This window comes from Danio aesculapii, chromosome 5 (genome assembly GCF_903798145.1).
Source record: "Danio aesculapii chromosome 5, fDanAes4.1, whole genome shotgun sequence".
In the NCBI taxonomy this organism is placed as follows: domain Eukaryota; kingdom Metazoa; phylum Chordata; class Actinopteri; order Cypriniformes; family Danionidae; genus Danio; species Danio aesculapii.
The window spans coordinates 66268356-66295442 of NC_079439.1; the positions used below are offsets into that span (position 1 = coordinate 66268356).

A 27087-nucleotide genomic window follows, 5' to 3' on the forward strand; every position below is an offset into this window, starting at 1 on the left:
CTGTGTGGAGTTTGATTGTTCTCCCCGTCTTCGCATGGGGTTCCCCCACAGTCCAAAGAAATGTGTTAAAGGTGAATTGGGTAGGCTAAATTGTCCGTAGAGTATGTGTGTGAATGAGAGTGTATGGGTGTTTCCCAGTGATAGGTTGCAGCTGGAGGGCATCCGCTGCATAAAACATATGCTGGATAAGTTGGCGGTTCATTCCGCTGTGGCAACCCCTGATTAATAAAGGGACTAAGCCGAAAAGAAAATGAAAAAGTGAATGAATAATCTATATGCTGAGGTATTGCTTCAGGAACCTCTGCTCCTGTTCAAATTTATAGGGACTGTAAATGTAATGAAGACATCATTGACACCTTCACAGTGAGTGAAAAGTCATGCGGTGTTATGTGTCTTGGCCGGGCAATTGGCAGTAACCTTTGGGATCATGGAGAGGAAACTTCTACTGACTACAATTCAAGATGAGGAAAGGAAATTCAATGGCAAGAGTTTGCTCTCACGGAAATAAAATGTACACTGTCCATAGTGAGTAATGGAGGTTGGGGGGGAGGCTAACATTTCTGACTTCAACTGTATAAATGTTGTGGAAACTACAGTATTTGTTTAATGCAGTTAATTAACACTACAAATAAATGCTGTTCTTTCCCTTGACAAAAACAACCTGAAAAATAAAATGTACTAAAGTTTCCGGGCAGCATAATGGCTCAGTGGTTAGCACTGTTGCCTCACAGCAGGAAGGATGCTGGTAGGAGTCCCAACTGTGCCAGTTGGCATTTCTGTGTGGAGTTTGCATGTTCTCCCTGTGTTGGCATGGGTTTCCTCCGGGTGCTCCGGTTTCCCCCACAGTCCAAACACATGCGCTAGGTGATTTGAATACAGTAAATTGGCCGTAGTGTATGAGTGTGTGTGTTAATGTGAGAGCATATGGGTGTTTCCCAGTACTGGGTTGAGGCTGGAAGGACATCAGCTGCGTAAAACATATGCCGGAGTAGTTAGCGGTTCATTTCACTGTGGCACCCCCTGATAAATAAGAGACAATGCTAAAAATGATTGAATTAAGGTTTCAAATCCTACTATTATCATTGTAAAATGATTTTTCCCAAGTGTAACCCAGGTCTAAATTTCATAAATACATTTTAGGGATTTTAGGAACGAAACTTCCATATTTGATAAAAAGTCTCGCATGTGCCCAGAATGCATCTGTTAAATTTTAACCTAAAAAACCTCAAGGATCGACAATACTCCTGTTTTGGAATCTCTCTATTGGCTACCAGTCAGATATCGTATTGATTTTAAAATCCTCATTCTTACATACAAGGCCCTGCATGGTTTGGCTCCACACTATCTGTCTGAACTCTTAACTTGGTATTTCCCTTCACGTGACCTCAGTTCCTCTGAACCTGGTCTTTTAACAGTCCCCTCCACTCGTCTGCGCTCTATGGGTGACCGGGTTTTCGCATCTCTGGCTCCGAGGCTCTGGAACTCTCTCCCTTATGACATTAGATACGCTGAATCTTTTAAACTGTTTAAATCATACTTGAAAACTCGCTACTTTACACTTGCCTATTCATGAGGTGTGCATTTTTGGTTTATGTTTCTAGATATTTGAATGTTTTATCAATTTTGAATGTTTTAGCCTGAATGATTCAATTTTACTGTTATTCTAAACTGTTTTATATCTGTGTCTTTTTTTGTCAGAATCAGAATCAGAAAGAGCTTTATTGCCAGGTATGTTCACACATACAAGGAATTTGTTTTTGTGACAAAGCTTCTACAGTGCAACAGGATTACAGAGACAGGACAAAAAACAGATAATAAATATATTTTAAAAATAGAAGTAGTGAGGGCAAATATACAGATTGACAAGTGTATGTACATGTTTATTACTATATACAATGTTATATGTGCAGCTGTTATGTGCAAATTGGCATGTAAAGTGTGTTGTTAAATAAGTGTATATGTGTATAAAAGTGTATAGAAAGTAGTGATGTTGGTTCCACAATTATTATCATCAAGTGTTCATGAGATGGATTGCCTGAGGGAAGAAACTGTTTCTGTGTCGGGCTGTTCTGGTGCGCAGTGCTCTGTAGTGTCGACCAGAAGGTAAAAGTTCAAAGAGGCAGTGTGCTGGGTGTGAGGGGTCCAGAGTGATTTTGGCAGCCCTTCTGCTCGCTCTGGATAAGTACAGTTCTTGGGGAGTAGGAAGGGTTGTACCAGTGATTCGCTCAGCAGTCCGAACTATTCGACGTAGTCTTTGGAGGTCATATTTAGTAGCTGAGCTAAACCACACAGTTATTGATGTGCATGTTTGTATAAAGCTCTTTGAGAATTACGTTTTAAAGGCGCTATATAATAATAAATAATAATAATAATAATAATAATTATTATTATTATTATTATTATTACAAACCCTGCTCCCAGAACGTCCCCTGAATCAAACGTCACACAACCCGCCCAGTTCAGCAGGAAGACGAAAGTCAAATCAGAATCAGGCAGATAAAGAACACCATCACATCATCATAAAACAATTAAAATGGAGACAACCAAAGCAAACAAATTACACGTTAAGGCCCGTTCACACACCGGGACGCCTTTTGCTAGCGTTTACCATCCGTTCTGTGACTAAATAAAGGGCGGCAATGTAATCGTGCACACCAACGCGCAAAATGGCAGCTGTAAAAAGCATCCTTTTAAAAGAAACGCCTCATGCTCGTTTTTTTCTCTACCAATCAGTGTGGCACTTTTGTTAATAATTTTTGCATACTCTTCTACTCGACGCCAGTGAAAATCACTTGTGTTTGAATCTGGAAAAACGTCTCGAAAAATGTTGACGATAAACCCAAACGAAAAGCGTCCTGGTGTGTACGAGCCTTTACTAGGGATTTCCTGATCAGGCTTTTTTGACCGATCCTGATGCACACACACACGCTTTTTGCTCGCGTTTTTCATCGACGTTTAATGCCTCGTGACTAAATAAATGGCACCAATGTGATAATGCACACCAACGTCAAAACCTACTCCGCCAATCAGATTGGCACTTTTGTTCACGCGTACGGAGCTGCTGAAGTTACAGTGAACAGCACTTGGAGCATTTACAAGGAATGTCACGATCAGGTTTTTTTGACTGATACCGATGCTCACCGAGACGCTTTTTGCTCGCGTTTTCCAAAAGTGGCAATCTGATTGGCGGAGAAGGTTTTTACCTCTTCTGCTTGACGCCAGTGAAAATCGCTTGGGTTTAAATCCGGAAAAACGTCTCGAAAAACGCTGACAAAAAAACCCGCCGCGTCAAAACCTTCTCAGCCAATCAGATTGCCACTTTTGTTCACATGCACGGAGCTGCTGAAGTTACAGTAAACAGCACTTGGAGGCGCTCAAGCGCAAAACTGTCAATACGAGCGCACATTCAAGAAGATGCCCAGAGGCGATATGAATGTGGAGCTGCTTATTGCACTGGTGATGAAAAATCATTTCTTCATCGCTAGAGCTGTCAATTTCTGTTTTCTTCTTCTGTGTTACAAGCGGGTTTCAGAAGCTTAAAGTTGTGTAGCGCCATCTAACGTCAAGGAGGAGAGATTTTGCATACTCTTCTGCTCGACGCCAGTGAAAAACACTTGTGTTTGAATCCGGAAAAACATCTCGAAAAACGCTGATGGTAAACACAAACGAAAAGCGTCCTGGTGTGTACGAGCCTTATACATTAAACGAAGAATAAAGGAGAACAAAGGAACAGATCCAGGATGGTCCTTATTTTAATTTAATTCACCTCATGTTTACATTCAAAAACTCTGTTAACAAACAGCACACTTCTGTGAGGTAGCTTAAACAATTAAGTAATAAGTAACATCAGTTTTTCACTTTTGGACTTTAGTGCAACACATAATAGTGCAATATACAAAAAAATCTAATATAAAAACAAAGAGCAACTCAACTTAAAATACCCGGCAGGCAATACCAAGTTTACATATCTCACAGTTTGCTATGGCAATGCTATCGTCATCAACTTTATAATACCTTCACACCACAGACATACTCGCTCTTTCCTCTTCAAGCTGCTTTCATGTGCTACTTTACCGGCATTTAACCAATAGCGTCTCTGCAACAAAATGATGTCATGCCGCACGTGTTGCTGTTTCTGTGTGAAGTCAGCAAAGAGGTCTAACTCTGTGCCACTGTGTCTAACTCAGTGCCTCAGTCTCCTCCGCAAGTTGAGAAGTTTTAATGTTAGTACACAGACTTTAAACATGGCATAAATATCATTCAAGAGTTCACACTTAGCTGATGATTGATTATAAGCAAGTTTGGCATGCTGTCCCGGGAGATAGCCCTGAGCTCAAAAGGTCCTTAAGCCCTGGGCTCCCTCCCGTTTGCAGGGCGAGTGGAGGCTTTGAGCTCAGTTAGATCTTGAGAACTCCCCCTTTTTGACAAGAGCTGATTACAGAAAATGATTGCTTTGAAGAGATATGCTGCTGGATGAGAGTTTGACTGTAGTGCTAAACCTAGATTGATCAATTAACTTGTAGTGCATGTTTTTGGAATGTGGAAGGAAACTGGAGAACCCGGGGGAAACCCACGCGAGCACGGGAAGACCATGCTAACTTCGCACAGAAACAACAGCCGGCATGTTAAAGGACTAGAACCGGTGAGGTTCTTGCTGTGAGGCAACAGTGTTAATCACTGGGCCACCGTTCCGCCCTATGAAGGGAAAGGTGGAGGAGTAGGGGTGGAAGGGGAGATTATTCAAATCGAGGATGACTGTAGTGAGAAACCCTGGATCTTTATAGTGGGTTAGGAATCGCCTGATTGGTGGATCATACATAGTTACTGCAAAACCAGCCGTGTTCAATCATAATCACGTGATCCTCTCAAAATTTGTTTAGAAATAAACTTCACTTAATAGAGAGTGTTCTCACATATAATATTGTTTCATGGTTTGGTAACACAACACTTAAACAGAAGAAGAATTTATTGTAAATTATCAATCAGGCAAATGAGATAACTGGTCATAATCAACATTTTCTTTATGGAAAAAACAGCAGTTGCGATTTTTAAAGATAACACACATCCCCATCACTCAGCTTTTAAAATGCTACCATCAGGACGCAGGTATAGAATTCCTAAAGCCTGCAGAAATGCTCATAAAAAGTCATTTATCCCAATTGCAGTTGTTGTCTTAAATCGGATCACTGTTTGAAGTGAATGTGGTGGCTGTCAAGAATGATCTGGAGGAATTTGTATGGGGCATATTTGGTTTTTAAATTTTTTACTTATGTTGTCGTCTTGATGAGTGTTGTTATTGTGTGATTGTTGTATGTATGCAATTGTTGTCTTAAATATAGTGTTAAAGACACATTTCCTTTCTGTGGCAAGCAGAAAGGACAATAACGTTTAAACTAACTAACTAAACGAAACTGCAGTCTCAGGGTAGACAGATGCCGCCGATTACATGAATTCGAATCTATTGTAAAGTGAATATGACGCACGAAGGGAATTTGATGTCCAAATGAAGCGAGTAAACTCAAAATGTTCTGGTGTGAACGCCCCATTATAAAGAAAAGCAATCTTTCTGCTCAATAAATTGAACTTCATTTACAACATCAGTACATTGGTATCTTTTTTCTCCAGAATATACAAACTTGACCCATTTATAATAGAATTTTACAATTTGTTTTCTGTGACATGGATAGTGCTGGATTAACTGGAACTAGCGCCAACATATTGTTGCTCTTTTCTAGGTCTGATTTCTTCTGTTGCTTTAACAGAATGCATTTTTTCCATTCCACTGCACTAGTTTTCCATTGTTTGTCTATGTAAGTACAAACAAGATGTGTTTATGTCTCTTCTAAAAACTCTGAGCTCAAAAAAAAGTTGTGTTTTTTGGTTTCACCTTTTTAACCCTGAAACCATATTCTCTGCGAATGACCCCTAACCTAGTCTTCCACATGCTTTTAAATGGATGAAAATATAAACATTACGACAAAGTCCATTGCCCAAACACCTAAGGGAGATTTGATCTTCTGAACTGAAAAGTCCACCACACACATAACGTACACCATCATACGCAAAGTCAGACTAGAAACAATTGCTTCCTTATTGCAGTCCCTTTGGCTCAAACATCTGGGATTTATTTGCTCTCTGTTTATGCGTGGCAAAAAAAGCATAAGCACCATTGGCAAGATTCTTTTTCATGGTGATGAAGACTGGCCCTCCTTCCTACTCTGACTCTCTTTAGTTCCACATTCGGGACTTCCCTTGCCTTGTGCAATATATTTCCATACTATAAGTGGAAGAAAGGCATTGTTCATTGTCCTCCAGAGCAGAGCACTTGGTTCCAGTGTGGAGATCACAGGCCCGTGTGTATGCATTTAACCTGTCTTTGATCGCTTGTGCCAGGCTATGATTTGTCTTGTTTACTTTGAAGAGTCCAGACTAATTAGGTTGCTGCGAGCAGTGTTTTGTAAAGAGATTTGCCCCAGAAGGCACAGATAAACACAGAAAACTGATGATGGAACAGTTGGCTTTGGCACAGTAGCTGCGGGCAGAGCATTTGCTCTAAATCATATACAGTAGCATCAAAGTGTATTTGGATACCGAAACTGCGCTTATGCATTAATGTGGTTGTATTATAAAGCAACTTATTTTAACTAATTTTAAAGTTATGAAAGAAAACTTTTAATAATAATAATAATAATATTAATAATATTAATAATAATATTAACAATAACAATATATATACACATGTATATATATATATATATATATATATATATATATATATATATATATATATATATATATATATATATATATATATATATATATATATATATATATATATATATATATATGTGTACATATATATATATATATGTATATATATATATGTATATATATATATATATATATATATATATATATATATATATATGTATATATGTATATATATATATATATATATATATATATATATATATATATATATATATATATATATATATATATATATATATATATATATATATATATACACACACATACAGAGAGAGAGAGAGAGAGAGAGAGAGAGAGAGAGAGAGAGAGAGAGAGAGAGAGAGAGAGAGAGAGAGAGAGAGAGAGAGAGAGAGAGAGAGAGAGAGAGAGAGAGAGAGTTGAAGTCTGAATCATTGGTCCCCCTGAATTATTAGCCTCCCTGTTTATTTTTTTCCCAATTTCTTTTTAATGGAGAGAAGATTTTTTCAACTCATTTATAAACATAATAGTTTTAATGACTCATTTCTAATAACTGATTAATTTGATCTTTGCCATGATGACAGTAAATAATGTTTGACTAGATATTTTTCAAGACACTTCTATACAGCTTAAAGTGATATTTAAAGGCATTTACTAGGCAAGCTAGGGTAATTAGGGAAGTTATTGTTTAACGATGGTTTGTTCTGTAGACTATCGAACAAAAATATAGCTTAAAGGGGCTAATAATGTTGACAAAATATGTTTAACAGAGCAAGGAAATTTTCACAGTATGTCTGATAATATTTTTTCTTCTGGAATAAGTCTTATTTGTTTGATTTTGGCAAGAATAAAAGCAGTTTTTAATTTTTTATAAACCATTTTAAGGTCAAAACTATTAGGTTGAGGGTTGATTCTGTTGAACACAAAGAAAGCTGAAAACCTGTAACCACTGACTTGAATAATATTTGTTTTTCCTACTATGGAACTCGATGGTTAGAATTTTTCAGCTTTCTTCAGAATGTCTTTAGTAAAATGTAATGTTTGGGGCAACTACCCCTTTAGGTAAGGGAAGAATTGTTTTATTATTTTTTTAATAGACTAGCACAATTATGTGGAATAAATTACCAACATCAATTAAATAAAAATAAAAGACTTACAGTTTTCGTCTAAAACATAGATAGTTAAAGGTGCAGTATGTAAGTTTGACACCCAGTGGCTGAACTAGGTATCAAAACAAGCGCTGGTTGCCAGATTGAGGAGCGAGTCTGACTTTATTTCGTCTTCTAAATTAAAGAAACGACTGCGATAGAGGGACTATGTTCCATATTAAAAGGAGTTTTTGTTCTAACCAACACCTCGAATTGATATATAAGAAACAGCTTCTATTTTGCACAGCTGAACAACAGGATAAACAGTGATCACCTCAGGTACACCTCATGTGCTTTATTCAGTGTTAAATGCTAATAATGTGAGTTTGAATGCCACTTTACATCATATATACACTTTACATTATATACTGTACCAAAAAGCTGAGGACTGGGGGGGGTTTACATTTAGGGAGTTTTCCGGGAGACAGAACAAAATGGGAGATGGGTGTGAAATACGGGAGATTCCCGGGAAAAGCATGAGTGTTGGCAGGTATGCACATCGGTGATTTAATAATGTTAAAGAAGTTTAATATGTATTAATTAGATTATAAATCTTAGCATGTCATGAGTGAGTGCACTATTCTGTGCTTCTGAATGGCTGTGTTTAAATTTTTGCCATGTTTCATATGGTGCAAATAGCTAAATTGCTTATCACTGCAAGTCTCATCATGTAGCGTGTTGTTAGGACAAGTAGGACAAGTTACAATGCAACCTGCTCACCTAATGTTTATGCTCGTAATATTTATATTATTATATTATATTTATATTATTATATTATTATATTATTATTTGCTAATATATTGTTAGCAAATAATATATATATATATATATATATATATATATATATATATATATATATAATAACTAGATTATTATTGCTTATTTGCTAATTAATAACCTCATGTGGAACTCTGAATCCGCATCTCATTTTGGAGGCTGCTACTGTCTACCAGAGATCAGAGGTTGCTTCGAGAGCCTTTCTGAATGAATGAATAAAATACACGGTTTTCCATCAAGGCAACCCAGGGTGCTGAAATATAATTGGCTAAAGTGGCAGTGGGCGGGTTAAAAGAACCAAAACAAAGACAGCGTTCCAGCACATTTTCAAAGCAGAATATCTGACTTCAGCATTGTTTTTCAGATAAACAAGAATTTCACTTAGTATGTTTCTTAAATATCTGCAAACATATCATGGTATTTTTATGTTTTAGTTGAGTCAAAAACTTACATACAGCACCTTCAGTAGGAGTCTACATTATTCTCTTCACGATTCTCCTCCAGACTCTTTCTGACTGTTATGTGCTGTTTTCCTATGTCAACTTCAGCTGCAGCTAAAGGGACTAATATATATTTTCCGCTCTTGACCCGAGAGTGTCACTTCATGAAACTATTGCAGACACTGACGCTCTTCCAGGTAAATATGAATGGACGCCTGCAATTCCAGAAAACACAGCTTGTTCTAGTTTCATTTCTCAGTCTTTGCCAAAGTCTCAGTCTTCCTCCCAAACGGACATTCACCTCTGGCTGAGTAAAAGCAAAAGAGTTTCTTTCCTTGCAGAAGCTGGCCCTGTTCCCCTCTCATTCAGTAAATCGGTGACAGGGATTAGCAGAGAATAAAGTTGAATATAATTATGCTATTACAAGCAAGGACATCAACGAGACGGATATTCGGTAACAGATGTGGTCATATTGTTGATGTTAAAGGAACATATTCCAATTGCTGCGACAGGTGGCAGGGAATAGTGTTTTTTTAAACAGTCCAAAATACAAAAATAGGTGTGATTTTAACGGCAAGTACTTGATGTTAGCTGTTTTATAGCAGTCTTATCCCTAAGATTTATTTCCAGCCAATGCTTAAAGACCCAAATATTATGATCATTTCCTTTCAGTTCTGCTAGGATTTTAGATTGAACTCTGCCACATAATTTTACCACATGGCGGAGCTTTTGTTGTCTCTCAGAATGAGAATGAGCTTTAGTCGCAAGCGCAAGGAATTTTTTTTTGTGGTTTACAGGAGCTCAGGATACATACATAGTGAACATATCAACACAAGGAGACAGGAAGACATTTAAATAAGTGGATATTATGGCTGTCGTGTGAGTGTTTGTGAGTTGAGCACTGTTGCGAATTATATATAAGAAGGCACAAAGGGGGAGTAGAAGGAAGCAGAGATAGACCACCACCTATCAAGTTCTTCTTTTGAGCCTTATTCATTCATTCATTTTCTTTTTGGCTTAGTCCCTTTATTCAACAGGGGTCGCCACCGCGTAATGAACCGCCAACTTATCCAGCACATATTTACGCAACGGATGCCCTTCCAGCCACAACCCATCACTGGGAAATAACCACACACACTCACTCACATGCATACACTACGGATAATTTAGCCTACCCAATTCACCTATATCACATGTCGTTGGACTGTGGAGGAAACCAGAGCACCCACGCGAACACAGGGGAGAACATGCAAACTCCACACAGAAACGCAAACTGACCCAGCAGATGCTCAAACCAGCGACCTTCTTGTCTAGACATCTGATAACCAAAATGAGCATGTAACCACGAAAAATGCCTGACTTGAGCAGGTATCTGTGTGCTGAGGACGTATTCATCTGTTAAAATATCTGTTATTGCTACATTCCTTAGTAGTACGTGAAGTGATCAATGTGTTGACTGCATTTGTTTAGTAGTAAAATTAGCTTTAAATTCAAAAGAGATTGTGCTCTTTTCAAAAGAGGCTGGAGCTATAAATGCCTGTGTGTCGGTATAGTTGCAGATTCAAAAACAAGACTGATGTCCTATGCTAATGAGGCAGAGATTGTCACTAGTGGGCGGGGCTTTCCCTCTCTAATGACACGCACAAAGGGAGAATGTCAATCAAAGTGTTTCTACAGACTGTTTTTATGAAGTGTGATTATGAAAAATAAAATTAATACATTTTTTACCATTAGAAGCTGGTTATATTCACAGACTGTGGCCACACAACTGTGTTTAAACCCCTTATGAAAGTATTTTTTGCATAATAGCTCCCCTTTAAGTTAAGTAATTATTTTAATGTTTACAAAATGTTTCCTACATTTTTCCTTGCTCTGCATTATGGTATGTTTTGTGGGAGAAAGGTTGTCATATTGTTGTCAGTTGCGCTGACAAAGTGAACACAGCTAAAATATTACCCAATTATAAGCGATCATATTACTGTTACTCCGATGCTTTGCTTTGAAAACACAAAAACTGTTTCCACTATGTCTGAGAACTAAGATAAGAACACTGTGCATAAGAGCAGCTGAGTGTGGGAATATGAGTAACAAGAAAGGAATCTGGAGCTTGTAATGACGAATGATGTAGAGTCAGCTCTACCGAAATCACTTCAGGACACATCGCAGAAAATCCTCTAAAGCACAGTTAAAGGCAGAATTATTAACCCTCATGAATTATTAGCCCCACTGTATATTTTCCCCCAATTTCTGTTTAGTGGAAAGAAGAACATTTTCAACACATTTCTAAACATAATAGTTTTAATAACTCATTTCCAATAGCTGATTTCTTTTTATCTTTGCCATGATGACAGTACATAATATTTGACTAGAAGTTTTTCAGGATACTAGTATTCAGCTTAAAGTTTAAAGGCTTACCTACAGTAGGTTAATTAGGCAAGTTAGGGTATTTAGGCGAATCATTGTATAACAATGGTTTGTTCTGTAGTAAAAATATTGCTTTATGGCCCGCTTACACTTAGTGATACAATACGGTACGGTACGCTATTATGCCTGTTTCCACTGTCAAATAGTACCAAAAAGCGAACCGTAACATATCACTTTTTGGGTACCCTTTCTAAAGGGTACCTAGCACAACAAAAGGGTACTAAAAGGTGAAGCTAGATGCGCAGCTGAATGCTATTGGTTACATTACATCACAATATTATACACATATGCGATTCCACTGCTAAAAGGGTAGCCTTTTGGTGGGCGTGGTGTATGACAGAAAGTTTTAGACGTCTACAGTAAATGTCTACAGTAAAGCTGTACGGGTCGTTCACATATCATATGAGAAGCACTTCTCACAAAACAGATGCTTTATACACATAAATACTTGTGTATAAATGTTCATTACTAACCTTTCTGTGAACAGGATTTGATAATAACTGCAGATCAATGCGAAATAGTTTACTGTAACGTCTGTGATTATGTAAAATAAATAAATAAATGCAGCATATGAACACATACAGACCCTTACAGTCTCTAATATGTTACCAATTACTGAAAAACTACACGCAACATACATTTAGTCCTTATTTGTGTTCAAAAACAACAACCAAGCAGACCTCTCATCTGTGTCTTTAATCTTCACCAGCACATGTAACCTCTGTTAGAGAGTAATTCCGTCATTCAGAGTTCATAATAGTCCAAAAGGTGATGATAATAGTTAAACATGGCAGTTTGTTCATGTTTTAGGTTGCTGAAAGAATCATTTGCTCCTTTGTTTTTTCTGGCTTCACTCTCGTGTTTGTCCGTTTCTAAAAGGATGTCAGAAGCACTTCAGTAATCACGTGCACGCAATTATCATCAGCTCTAGAAGACCTTCGTTGAGTTGGCCAACCAACACAAAATGTCAGCAAAATAGTTTCATTTGTTTGTGCTCCGTTTGTGCTGCAAAAATATTCGTTTGCGTGCACCCAAAGCGATCGCGAGCTTTGGAGAAAGCGAAACCGCTTGTACTTTTAGATGGACTTGTAAAATAACAACAGGAAATGGTAGATTTTGTTCTTCTTGGCTTTGTGGCTGTTCATCAAGACGACGACAAGGTTTTTTTGAGCTTGGGTCGACCATGGCTTGTTATTATATGTATATATTATTGTGATTTAATGTCTCGGCTATGTATTTAAAATCGGCGCTTCCTTTGTTTTCATTTTCCTGACTCGTGGACGTATCTCTGTAAACCATTAGCCTTCAGCTGCGCGTCAAGCTCCACCTTTTGGTACCCTTTTGTCATGCTAGGTACCCTCTGCAAAGTGTACCCCCAAAGTGGTGTGGTATGGTTCGCTTTTTGGTACCTTTTGACAGTGGAAATGGCGATAAAAGCATACCGAATCGAACCGTACTGTACCACTTGGTGGAAATGGGCCATAATATTAACCTTAAAATGGTTTCAAAAAAATAAAAAAAGCTTTTATTCTAGCCGAAATAAAACAAATCAGACTTTCTCCAGAAGAAAAAATATTATAGGAAATACTGTGAAAAATTCCTTCCTCTGTTGAATGTCACAATTCACAGGAGAGCTAATAATTCGGACTGTGTATGTGTATATGGCATGCAACGTTTCGCTGTTCTGTTCACAGCTCGGCTCTGTAAACTTAGCAACAAATATGGATGGAAGATTGCTGCCAAAAGAGTCCCAGTGAAGGGGTGGAGCAGAACAATCTCCAGGCAGACGTTAGTAGCCTACGCTCGTCCTGTTACAGCACACCGTCCAGCAGTGCCAGAGTCCACATCTGCAGACAGTCCCAAAGCTATGAGTGGGAAAGGATTGAAGGACTGTACATGGAACAGTATTTCATTATAATTAAAAGCATAACTCAGCTTTACCTGCACATTTGAGCGAATGTGTCATTTTATCTACGTTGCATGTGTTACTTTACAGTACACTCGAGTACTGCTTCTTTTTTTTCCTCATTTGTTTTATTGTTACATGATTTTGTCAAGGACATGGCCCATGGATGGAATAACTGTCTGGTTTGCAGCCAGTGGTAATTTAGCGCAAGTAATGTCTGCAACTATTTTTCCACCAGCTTCTAATATTTTTTTTCTTTATATCTGTTGCTGTGTGATTGGAAACACATGGAGGCAGAGAAAACGCCAGGTCATTTTTATTTCTTTATGTTTCAGGGATGATGTTTAGATGCGCAAATGTTCTAACAAACACTTCTGATTCTGAAAATATACGTATATACAGTTGAAGTAAAACTTATTAGCCCACCAGTAAACTTTCAAAATTCAAGTATTCCCAAATGATGTTTAACAGAGTAAGGAAATTTTCAGAGTATTTCCAATAATATATTTTCTTCTGGATAAAGTCTCATTTGTTTTATTTGGGCTAGAATAAAAGCAGTTTTACATTTTTATGTCCATTTTAAGGTCAATATTATAAGCCCCCTTAAGCACTATTTTTATTCGATTGTCTACAGAACAAATCATTGCAATAGACCTTTTTGTTAGAATGCAAAACTACCCATTATGCTTTGCGTGTATGCGTAAGGAGGATGCTAAGACCTTCTGGTCGGCAGTGGATGTGTGTAAACAGTCACAGTCGGACAGCTTTGAAACGATAGTTTTAATCTGTTGTACGTGCTTTTGACGTCTTTGAAATAATACTTCTGTCGATCAGCGCCACCCCCTGGACTGATCATTTAAATAATGCGATCTAATAGGAATGAAAAACAACATTTTGCCAGTCATTTACCCTTACCATCAAACGGCATCTTATGCCATTTAAGTGAAGTTTATTAATAAACTAATTTCGGGAGGATCACGTGCTTATGATTTATTGCAGCTGGTCTCGTATTAAGCTAATCAGTATCATCCAATCATATGAGCCATAAGCTACTATAAATAACCACAGTTTTCAGTCCACCTTATCTTCGTCTGGAAGAAACCCCCCTTCCTCCCCATTCTCCTCCTTCACCTTAGATCGGGCGGCACGGAGGCCCAGTGGTTAGCACTGTTAGCCCCACAGCAAGAACACTGCCAACCCTGGTCCTGCCAGGTCAGTAGGTGTTTCTGTGAGGAGTTTGTATGTTCTCCCCGTGTCCGCGTGGGTTTTCCCCGGGTTCTCCGGTTTCCTCCCACCATCCAAAAAATATACATCATGCATAACAATGAAACATTCGTCTAGCCCCCTTGCTTTTCCTCACGGGTTCCCTTAGCTACTGCAGACGGGGAGTTCTGAGATCCACCGAGCTCAGGCTCCCCTCTCGCTCTGCAAACGGGAGGAAGCCCCGGGCTCGAGGATCCCTTGAGCTCGGGGCTCTCTCCCGGGACAGCATGCCAAACAAGCTATTGATGAATCATCAGCTAAGTGTGAACTCTTGAAATAGAGTATTGTCATTTAAGTATCGCTAACGTGTTTTTCTCTCTTTTTTTAAATATATAACTAACCCAAACAAATGTAATTCACCAAAATGTCCCACTAACACACTGATTGAAAGAATGGCACAAAGTGAAAATAAAACGACATTTTGAAATAACAGAAAAACACCATGGTAAATACTACACAATTCAAATTAACTAAATAAAACATAAACAGCTCCTGATTAGAATCAACATGCAAATCAGCCAGCAGAGTATTAGTCATGTACTTTTATTTTTGGAAAATTGCATGGTTTCGTTACATACCTGTTAAGTTTTATGCCAGTAATATGGTTTGCTCTATAATGCAGTGATCTATTGCGTGCATGTACATTGAAGAGCTGCTGAGTACAGTAAAACAGCTGACAGGTCGGGAACACTGACGGTGTATTTCAGCATCTGATCTGATGGCCGACACTGAATTAGAATAAAGTTTTTCACTTGCGCTTGAACCGCATCTGAGACGGCCTAACACACACCTTTCAAAATCAAAGTTGTGGATCACAAAAACACTCAAAGCGGAATTGACAACCATTTTCGGATCAAGATTTACCAGTTGTAAATGCTGTAAATGGAAGTTCTAAGCATCTATGATGCTGTAAATGGAAGTTCTAAGCATCTATGACGCTACGCCCTATGGTGCCCTCCCTGCAGCAACGAAGAAAAAGGTCTTTACAATGACTTGAATCAACCCAGTCTTCTTTTGAAAACGTACTGCTATATACATTTCTGGAGACAGCCAAATACATCTTAAGAGCTTTGCAGTTTTTGTTTTCGGCGAATCCACCAGAGGCCACTGTCGAACGACTGACTGACCGACTGACTGACTGACCCACCCACCCTCCTCCTTCCCTAAACTCAACCAATTGTGTTTTCAAAAGCACTGATTACCCAGCGCCACTTACAATTACCCACTTCCCTAAACCCAACCGACAGTGTTTTAAAAAGCAATCCAGAAAAAAAGCCCTCGGGGCCACCTGATTTTTACCACATTTTCAGATTTTACCACATTCTCATCCTGTTATTTACTTGTTTATTTTATTTTTTGGATTCTGTTTTTGTCTTACCCTCTTTCTGGAACCGTTCTTCGCCAGACTCGAACCCTGTCGTTGAGGTCAACTCCCCTCTGCATCTTAAATTTGCCAACATATGCAGCAAGCCACTTGACAAACTGGTAACAGCTAGAAAGTAGTCCACACGGAGGTAAGCGATCAGCTGATAAGCGTGAAAAGGAAAGGCATCATACCGCTTCGTATCGTTCATTTTAAAGATGAAATGCAGCCATTCGTACCTTTGGCTACATAAGTCGCAATCTCCAGAAGTGTATATAGGGCTTATAAGTCTGTGTTAATTTGTATAGTTAATCTAATTAACCTAATTAAGCCTTTAAATGTCACTTTAAGCTGAAACTAGTCTCTTGAAAAAAATTCTAGTAAAATATTATGTACTGTCATCATGGCAAAGATAAAAGAAATCAGTTAATAGAAATGAGTTATTAAAACTATCATGATTACAAATGTGTTTATAAAACATTTTCTCCGTTAAACAGAAATTGGAAAAAACTATAAAATAATAAAAATTTAACAGGAAGGCTAATAATACTCACTTCAACTGCATATACTGATGTAAAATGACAAGTATATATAGGTCTCTTTGTGTGTGTTGTGTGTCTGCTACTCAATAGCACAAAAATGCTTGTATATGCCAATGTACTGGATGCCAAATTCTTGAACCCGATTGAAAATGTCACCCTGCTTCATCTGCGAAAGTTTCTTAGAAGCTTAACAGCACACTTTCCCATTTGGAGAAAGTGAGTATAGACGTCTTTGCAATTTGGCATTAGACAGATTACAGCAGGCTGGCAGAAAGTGTTAGTGCAGGGACCTGGCAAAGTCAATTTCATCTCAGCGGTGTAGACAGTGTATATGTTCCTTGGAAATATGACTATGGCAGCGTCCAAAGCTCTAAAACATTCGAGGGCAGCTTTCCAAAGTAGGAAGGCATTGAGGGACATCCCAATTCAAAATCTGCTTCACTTGCTGTTTCCTGAGATAGCCTTCTTCTGATCGAATATTGTGACGGCAGCATAGATTCAATTCAATTTAATTCAAGTTTATTTGTATAGCGCCTTTTACAATAATTCTTGTTTCAAAGCAGCTTCAAGAAAGGTGCACATTATTCATTCATTTTCTTTTCAGCTTAGTCCCTTCATTAATCAGGGGTCGCCACAGCGGAATGAATCGCCAACTTATCCAGCATATGTTTTAAGCAGTGGATGCCCTTCTAGCTGCAACCCAACACCAGGAAACACCCATACACTCTTACATTCACTACGGCCAATTTAGCTTACCCAATTCACCTATAGCTTATGTCTTTGGACTTGTGGGGGAAACTGGAGCACCTGGAGGAAACCCATGCGAACACAGAGAGAACATGCAAACTCCTCACAGAAATGCCAACTGACCCAGCCGGGGCTCAAACCAGCAACCTTCTTGCTGTGAGGAGATCGTGCTACCCACTGCGCCACTGTGACACCTTCAAGTGTATTTTTTTTCCTTACTATTTTCTTAATGTTAACAACAAAAGAAAATTATGATGCTCTCTTTTTTGGAGGATGAATATGATTTTTTTATGGAATATGGTTGTTTTTGATTATTGCTCTTTGTAATTGGCTTTTTCCCATTCAGAGCTTGTTCATCCTGAATAATTATTCAATAAACAACCTACAGTGCATTTGGAAAGTATTCATATATTCGTATTAGTATTCATTAAATACATTTACTTCCTCAAAACTCTACACACAATACCCAATACCCAATAATGACCCAATAATAATTTTTTTTTTGAAATTATAGCATACTTATTAAAAATAAAAAACCTGAAAAATCACATGTACAGAAGTATTCACAGCCTTTGCCGTGAAGCTCTACATTGAGCTCAGGTACATTCTGTTTCCACTGATCAGTCTTGAGATGCTTCAGTAGCTTAATTGGAGTTCACCTGTGGTAAAATCTGTTGATTGGATGTGATTTGAAAAGGCAAACACCTGTCTATTTAAGGTCCCAGGGTTGTTAGAGCATGCCAAAGCACAAACCAAGCATGAAGACAAAGGAATTGTTTGTAGACCTTTGAGACAGGATTGTCTTGAGGCACAAGGCTGGGGAAGGTTACAGAAACATTTCTGCTGCTCTGAAAGTTCCAATGAGCCTCCATCATTCGTAAGTGGAAGTTGTTTGGAACCACCAGGACTCTTTCTAGAGCTGGCCGGCCGTCTAAGCTGAGTGATTGGGGGAGAAGGGCCTTAGTCAAGGAGGTGATCAATAACCCGATGGTCACTCTGTCTGAGCTCCAGCGTTCTTCCGTGGAGAGAGGAGAACCTTACAGAAGGACAACCATCTGTGCAGTAATCCACCAATCAGGCCTGTATGGTAGAGTGGTCAGACAGAAGCCACTTCCCGCCTGGAATTTATCAAAAGGCATCTAATGGACTCTCAGACCATAAGAAACGAAATTCTCTGGTCTGATGAGACTAAAATTGAACTCTTTGGAGTGAATGTCAGGCGTTACGTTTGGAGAAAACCAGGCACCGCTCATCACCAAGCTAATACCAACCCTACAGTGAAGCATGGTGGTGGCAGCATCATGCTGTGGGGATGTTTTTCAGCAAGAACTGGAAGACTAATCAGGATAGAGGGAAAGATGAATGCAGAAATGTACAGAAACATCCTGAATGAAAACCTGCTTCAGAGTGCTCTTGATCTCAGACTGGGGCGACGGTTCATCTTTCAGCAAGACAATGACCCAAAGCACATCGCAAAATATCAATGGAGTGGCTTCACAACAACTCGATGAATGTCCTTGAGTGGCCCAGCCATAGACCAGACCTAAATCCTATTGAACATCTCTGGAGAGATCTGAAAATGGCTGTACACCGTCGCTTCCCATCCAACCTGATAGAGCTTGAGAGGTTCTGCAAAGAGGAATGGGCAAAAATTTCCAAAGACAGGTGTGCCAAGCTTGTGGCATCATATTCAAAAAGACTTGAGGCTGTAATTGCTGCCAAAGATGCATCAACAAAGTATTGAGCAAAGGCTGTGAATACTTCTGTACATGTGATTTTTCCGTTTTTTCATTTTTAATAAATTTGCAACAATTACAATAACATATTTTTTCACATTGTCATTAAGGGGTATTGTGTGTAGAACTTTGACGAAATAAAATGAATTTTATTCTTTTTTGGATCAAGGCTGTAACATAAAAAAATGTGGAAAAAGTGAAGCGCTGTGAATGCTTTCCGGATGCACTGTACCTGAGCTCAAACTCCCCTCTCGCCCTGCAAATTGGAGTGAGCACTGGGTTCGAGGATCATACGAGCTCAGGGCTCTCTCCCGGGACAGCATGCTAAACAAGCTTTATAATCAATCATCAGCTAAGTGGGAACTCTTAAATTCTGGTTAAAATGTAATGTTATAAAGATGTTAATGAACAGCAGAAGAAAAGCCAAAGTGATGTTGGTTAGTTTGTTCCTCTTTTGTTGCACTATAATGACACCTCTTTTTGGTCCTGTTAGATAAAGCACATTTCAGAATAAAATACCTATATTACATCTATGTAAAGCTGCTTTTATGTTAATACTTTGACATGATCTACACATTGCAAAAAGCACTATAAAAGTAAAGATGAATTGAATTACATGAAGGTAAACCACAGCATTAGTCATTTTTCTTGGAAAATGAAGCACAATGAGGTCATTTTCTGGCCATCCCGTTCACAGCACGCACCGAGGACATCAAGGTCAGATGGACAAGTCTGAAACAAATCGGGTTTTTCTCCAGAAAAAAAAGCCCGGGAAATTCTCTAAGCTTCCGTGAGGAACTTTTTTCCAGTGGGATTTCACACAGCATAGGAACCTGTTTCCCATTTGCCGTGTAAGACTGATGCAGAATATGTGGTGTGATTGTATGTAAGGGATTAGTTTAGCATCAGGCTGATAAAGCAGTAATGTTTCCTGGAAAAAAAAAAGCATGATGCTTTGCTGTTGCTAATTAAGTGTGCTGAACTATTCCAAACATCTGCATTGGGAACTGCATCTTGGATCTGTTCTGTGATTTTCATTATAGTGGAAGGAATCAAAGGATGACTCTTACTTTACGACTGGGTTGACCGGGATGTCCGGGTAGACCTACTAATCCAGGGTCGCCCTGTAAAGAAGAACATAATGAAAATTACTCCTGATACTGTAAATTTAGCAATGTTAATCCAGAGACTCTATACATTTCGATGTTGCTAGTCTGTCCACTGGGTCTGAGACAAATGAAATCAAAACTAACCATATGCCACAGTCATATCACCCTGCAGCCCAAGACTGGTTACTCACTGAAGCTAAGCAGGGCTGAGCCTGGTCAGTACCTGGATTTGAGACCACATGGAAAAAAACTTGGTTGCTGTTGGAAGTGGTGTTAGAGAGCCAGCAGGAGGCACTCAACCTGTGGTCTGTGTGAGTCCTAATGCCCCAGTAATAGTAAAGGGGACACTATACTGTCAGTGGGCGCCGTCTTTCGGAAGAAATTAAAAATCCCATGGCACTTCTCGTAAAGAGCAGGGGTGTAACCCCGGTGTCCTGGCCAAAGTCCCTCAATTGGCCCTTACCCTTCATGGCCTCCCAACCATCCCCATCCACTGAATTGGCTCTATCACTGTCTCTTCCCTCCACCAATAGCTGGTGTGTGGTGAGCGCACTGGAGCCGTTGTCCTGTGGCTGTCTTCACATCATACAAGTGGATGCTGCACACTGGTGGTGGTGTGGAGAGACCCCCCTCATGATTGTGAAGCGCTTTGGGTGTATGGCCATACACAATAAATGTGCTATATAAATACACATTACATTACGTTACATATTGATTTTGTTAGCTCACATTGCTAGTTTGGTGGTGGACAATTCATCTGTGCATGTCATTAAGAAAAAAAATATGTTTGCCTATGTTATCTTTATTTGATATCTGAAAATGCACTTCCTGTTTGTTCTTAGCTCAATTCTCAGATTAGGTCTGTTTGAGGAATTGGGTGTGGCTAACATACTTAACCACGCCCCTCACACTCTTAGTTTTGATAAACAGAAATGGTGACTTTAAAAATGTGTTTACAAAGTAAGAATCTCAGTTAATCAACCTTTTAGTTTTTTTCAGAGCTGTATATCATCACAAATAACAGTTTTAAATAATGACTAATGAGGGATATGATAACACAGACCTTTATTCCACTTGGTGCTCTGCCAGGTGAGATTCCAGGATTTCCCTTTTTCCCCTGCAACACACCCAAAACAAATAACATGGAACAGTTTATAATATACAGTTGAAGTCAGTATTATTAGCCCTCCTGAATTATTAGCCCCCCTGTTTATTCTAATTTCTGTTTAGCGGAAAGAAGATTTTCTCAACACATTTCTAAACATAGCAGTTTTAATAACTCATCTCTAATAACTGATTTATTTGATCTTTGCCATGATGACAGTAAATAATATTTGACTAGATATTTTTCAAGCTACTAGTATTCAGCTTAAACTGACATTTAAAGGCTTACCTAGGGTAATTATGCAAGTTAGGGTAATTAGGCAATTTATTGTATTGTTCTGTAGGCAATCGAAAATAAATATTGCTTAAGGGGGCTAATAATATTGACCTTAAAAGGGTTTTATAAAAAATTAAAAACTGCTTCCTTCTACCTGAAATAAAACAAATAAGACTTTCTCCAGAAGAAAAAATATTATAGGAAATACTGTGAAAAATTCCTTGCTTTGTTAAACATCATTTGGCAAACAATTTTGCCTTCAATTGTATGTTAATTAACATAATTTAATCGACTATACTTTTCGAACTACCCACAGAGACACACTAAACTTGCCCTTATTTTGCCAGGTGTGACTAATTTATGTGCATCACAAATGAGGAGGTTATTGGAAGTCATTGTGACCCCTGTTCGCAAATTCATTACAAACAGAAGACTGCATCAGGACTCCATGCCGATTTGTCCTATATAGTCTACATGGATAAGAGTAATGAAGGCTCGCAAGGAAAGGAGTGCTGTTTATAGAAGAGAGTGACCCATGTACACTTGTGAGAATAAGTTTACAGTAAGTCTCAGCAGTGACACTGGGGTTCACAGACCACATTCTTCTGCCTTTTCAGGCAATGGGATGAAGCTGTGTTTTACGGTTGTGAGTCAAACACATCTTTAATCCCTTTAATTCAAGTAGGGTCACTTTTCTAGTGAATGAAGAATGAAAAGCAATTTGTTTTTCTTTAAAGGGGTAGTTCACCCAACACTCAAAAATGCAAAGCTACTAACTAAAAATGAGCTGAATCCACACAATTCTTGAGTTTTTTACTTAATTGTTTTATGTTCAATCCACTTAAATTTGTAAAAACAATTGAGTTAACTTAATCGATTTGTATTGGAGGTGACGCAGTGGCGCAGTATGTAGTGCTGTCGCCTCACAGCAAAAAGGTTGCTGGTTCGAGCCTCGGCTGGGTCGGTTGGTGTTTATGTGTGGAGGTTGCATGTTCTCCCTGCATTCGCGTGGGTTTCCTCCGGGTGCTCCGATTTCCCCCACAGTCCAAAGACATGTGGTACAGGTGAATAGTGTAAGCTAAATTGTCCAGAGTGTATGAGTAAGAATGAGTGTGTATGGATGGTTCCCAGAGATGGGTTGCAGCTGGAAGGGCATCCCTGGATAAAACATATGCTGGATAAGTTGGCGGTTCATTCCGCTGTGGCAACCCTGGATTAATAAAGGGACTAAGCCGAAAAGAAAATAAATGAATGAATGATTTGTATTGGAACAACGTGAAGGAATTTTTTTACAGTGAAAAATGCAAATTCTGCCATTGTTTAGTCAACCTTTACTTGTTTCAAACCTTTTCTGTTGAACACTAATATAGAAGATATTTTCAAGAAGACCATTGACTTCCATAGTATTTGTTTTTCGTACTATGGAAGTCAATGGTTACAGGTTTTCAGTATTTTTCAGAATATCTGCTTTCATATTCAACAAAAGAAAAAAACTCATAAAGGTTTGAAACCACTTCAATTACAATTTTTGGGTGAACTATTTCTTTAACAGTTACAGTCTATGTTAGTTATAGCATAAATTTGGCAAGAATAAAAGATAAAGAACATTTTTTTCAAGTACTGAAAAAGCTGTTTTTTGCAGATTCAGAATCACAAAAAAATGAAAATAATATCTATTTATTAAAGGGATAGCTCAAAATTCTGTCATCGTTTCCTCAACCTTTACTTGTTTCAAATCTATTTAAGTTTCTTTCTGCATTCTCTAAATAGGGCTCCAATAGGGCGCCATACAAACTGCAATTAGCGCAGATTTATGAGCTTGTTGCACCATTACCTGATAATTACTTTTGTGAATTGGTGCAAAAATAAGGTTGGAGGCACTGTTAAAAGGATAGTTCACCAAAAAATAAAAATGCACTCTCTATTTTCTCATCCTCAAGTTGTTACAGACCTTTACGAGTTTCTTTCTAATGTTAAACTACAAAGAAGGTATTTTGAAGAAAGCTGAAAACCTGTACCTATTGACTTCCATTTGTTTTTCCTATTGACTATGAATATAGAAGTCAATGGTTACAGATTTTCAGCTTTCTTCAAAATACCTTCTTTGGTGTTTAACATTAGTAAGAAACTCACAAATGTCTGTAACCACTTGAGGAAGAATAAATAGTGAGTACATTTTTGTTTTGGGGTGAACTGACCCTTTAACAGTGCTTCCAACCTTATTTTTGCACCAGTAACTATCAGTTAATGGTGCAACAAGCTCATAAATCTGCGCTGAATGCAATTTGTATGGCATAATCTTGGAGGCCAGTTTAGAAAATCCAGCAGACTTGTTCTTTTCAGGGACTGCAATTCAGACATCAAGATAGTCTCTTTTAAGTAAAAAAAAAGCGTCTGGATATATGCCCAGATGCTCTTTTCAAGACATTTCAACATATTTCCAATAAGAAAAGCCTGCTAGGAATCCCACAACAAACTAAGTGTTAATGTTGTGGGTCTCTCTCTCTCATTCTGTCCTTCTCTCTGTCTTTTTTGTCTCATCTTTGTCCCATTTGGCAGGAATAATAAAAGAGGGGGATTTAAACTTGGGCTCTCTTCATAAGGCTAAGAAAGATCTTTGTTCTCCTGGTCTATTGTAAGCCAGATGTGGTAAAATGAACAACTGCGAAAAAAAAAAAAAGCGTGAATGGAAATCATTCACAGGTCCAACAATGTCGTCAAACCCATACATCACCATATATTTCCTGCCAATGATCATCAGAATTCGTTAGCTCGTGTTTTTATTGTTTTTCTTTTCATTTACAACAGCTCAATATTGATGGAAGTTTTTTTTCTTGGCTCCCAAAGTAGTCATGTTTGTATTCTAGTAGATGTAGACTGTTTTTTTTATTGCTTTGTTTCTAGGTTTCATAAAACACACAGTATTCTATCTTGAGATATCACTGCAATACCTGAGAAAAGTCTTGTCGTCGATCTCAGTTGTAAGAACAACAAATAATAACTTGACTTCTAATTGGTCATTTGGAAAAGTGGCAGAAGGTAGATGAATCATCTGTTGAACTGCATCCAAATCATCACAAATTCTGCAGCAGACATAATTAAACCCACATGGACCCAACATTGTAACAGAAATCAGTAAAGTTTGGTGAAGGAAAAATCATGGTTTGGGGTTACATTCAGTATGAGGATGTGTGAGACATCTGCAGAGTGGATGTCAACATCAACAGCCAGAGGTATCAAGACATTTGTGCTGCTTATTACATTACAAACCACAGGAGAGGGCAAATTCTTCAGCAGGATAGCGCTCCTTCTCATACTTCGGCCTCCACACCAAAATCCCTGAAAGCAAAGAAGGTCAATGTGCTCCAGGATTGGCCAACCCAGTCAATAGACCTGAGCATAATTGAACACGAACATGTCTGGGGTAAGATGAAGGAGGGGGCATTGAAGATGAATGCAAAGAATCTTGATGAACTCTGGGAGTCCTGCAAGACGCTTTCTTTACCATTCCAGATGACTTTATTAATAAGTGATTTGAGTCATTGCAGAGATGTATGGATGCAGTCCTCCAAGCTCATGGGAGTCATACACAATATTCATTCTTTTTCCACTGCACCATAACTTTATATTCTATACTGGACATTTTTTCTGTTAAGTGACAAGACTTTTGTCTAAGCAAAGTCAGACCTTACTGTCTTAATTAAATAACTAAAAATCAAGGTATAATTTGTTTTGGGTAAAAAAAAGCGTAATCTAGAGGCCTTTGCCTTTCACATAGACCACTTCTGATACCAAATAAACAACAAGAAGTCAATTTATTATTTGTTGTTCCTAAAACCAGGATAGGTGACAAGATTTGTCTCAGGCAGTGTATACTATAAGTACATATGGCTCGTAATAAGACGCCACTGAGTAGATCAAAGCTCGTGTATATGTTTAATGATCCCCTTTAAGTTTGTGGAACTCGCTAATACGTTCAAGACCTGCATTTCATGAGGACATTAATATGGGATTAGTTACTTTACTTAAAAAAAAGTGAGTAAAGCTGTTGCCCTAAAGTACAAAGGAAATCAAAACTAAACATATGATTCTGTTATCTCACATTGCTCCCATTGTTTTGTGGTGAACAATTGATCTGTGCATGTCATTAACAAAAAAAATTAATAAAATAGTTTGCCCTTTAATTGAAATCTGAAAATGCATTTCCTGTTTGTTCTCAGTTCAATTATCAGATTAAGTCTGTCTAATGTATTGGGCATGGCTAGCAAAATAAATCACGCCCCTCACTGTCAGTTTTGACAACAAACAGAAATGGTGAGAAGGAGTCTGTTAGGTTGTAATAACTCTTCTAAAACCATTTCCCCATCTTTCTAAATGAAATGCCTACTTTACTGTATCCAATCAGCTCGAAGTACAAAAAAAAACAAGCCATTTGTTTCACATTTAAGATTCCGTTTCTCTATTGGAACTGCGTAACAATACAAATAATAATAAAAAAGGTTGCAGCTTCAGTTCATGCAGAGTCTAAAGGCGACAAGTTGACTTTGAGTTTGTAAGACTTTACTAAAAGCTTTAAGTTGACTTTAAGGGACAAGTTGACTTCAAGCTGACTTTACAAAGGTGGGTAAACCTGTTGTAACTTGAAAGTTCACACACTTAATTATTCACATATTGAATTAACTTACTAATATTAAGGTTACTCACATTTTAAAGTTATTTAATCTCTTTTTATAGTGTGGTATGTCTAAATTTTTAAAAAGATAATCAAAACAGAAAACAAAGAAAAAAAAAACCTGAAAGCAACACAAATGCAAAACTAAATACACAACAAAAATGCTAAATATAATCACAATAAAAGAAAATGCAAAACCAAACAAAAGCACTAAAGATAGTGTTAAACAAAAGAAAAAACAAAGCCAAATCTAAGAAAAAATGCAAATAACAACACAAGATGCAATAACGAGTACAATAACAAAACAAAAAAACAAGAAGATGCATAACAAGTCAAAAAGCAAAACAAAACAAGCAAAACAAAACCCTTCCAAAGTAAAAAAAAAAAAACATGTCAAAAAGGCAAAACAAAAACGAAGAGGAAAAAATGCAACATAAAACAAAACAAATAAAAATTAAACAAATAAAACAAGCAAATGGTCCAAGCACACAAGTCTAAGGTGATAACATCCACAAGATCATCACATCATTGTTTTCAGTAGTACATACCTTGGATCCAGGAGTCCCTGGGGGTCCTGGTTTTCCATGTGGACCAGAGGGACCCTGCAAAACAACACATGTTCACTTGTATTCGTGTGCTGTCTGCTCCATAGTTACTGTGCAATCACTACAGGACACTTAAGCTGGGTCACTCACAGGCTTTGACCCACATTATTGTTTTTCCTCTTGCCAAACAAGAAAGGGCCAATAAAAAGAAAAGGAAGCAAAGGAGAGGGGCACGTAAGAAAAGTAAATATATACAGAAAAAAATTTTGAAAATAAAGAATGAAGTACCTGAATGTTTTTTAAGC

At 38.0% G+C, this 27087-nt stretch overlaps 1 protein-coding gene across 1 annotated transcript in view; it reads right to left on the reverse strand.

Annotated features, from left to right (window-relative positions):
* col27a1b (collagen, type XXVII, alpha 1b) overlaps positions 1 to 27087 on the reverse strand; it is a 189896-nt gene that overhangs the window by 107627 nt on the left and 55182 nt on the right. Inside the window, exons 5-7 of the mRNA XM_056458734.1 lie at positions 26786 to 26839; positions 21248 to 21301; positions 20146 to 20199 (exon numbers count right to left, since the gene is read on the reverse strand). Of these exons, the coding sequence (XP_056314709.1) occupies positions 20146 to 20199; positions 21248 to 21301; positions 26786 to 26839 (162 nt within the window). The remainder of the gene's footprint in view (positions 1 to 20145; positions 20200 to 21247; positions 21302 to 26785; positions 26840 to 27087) is intronic.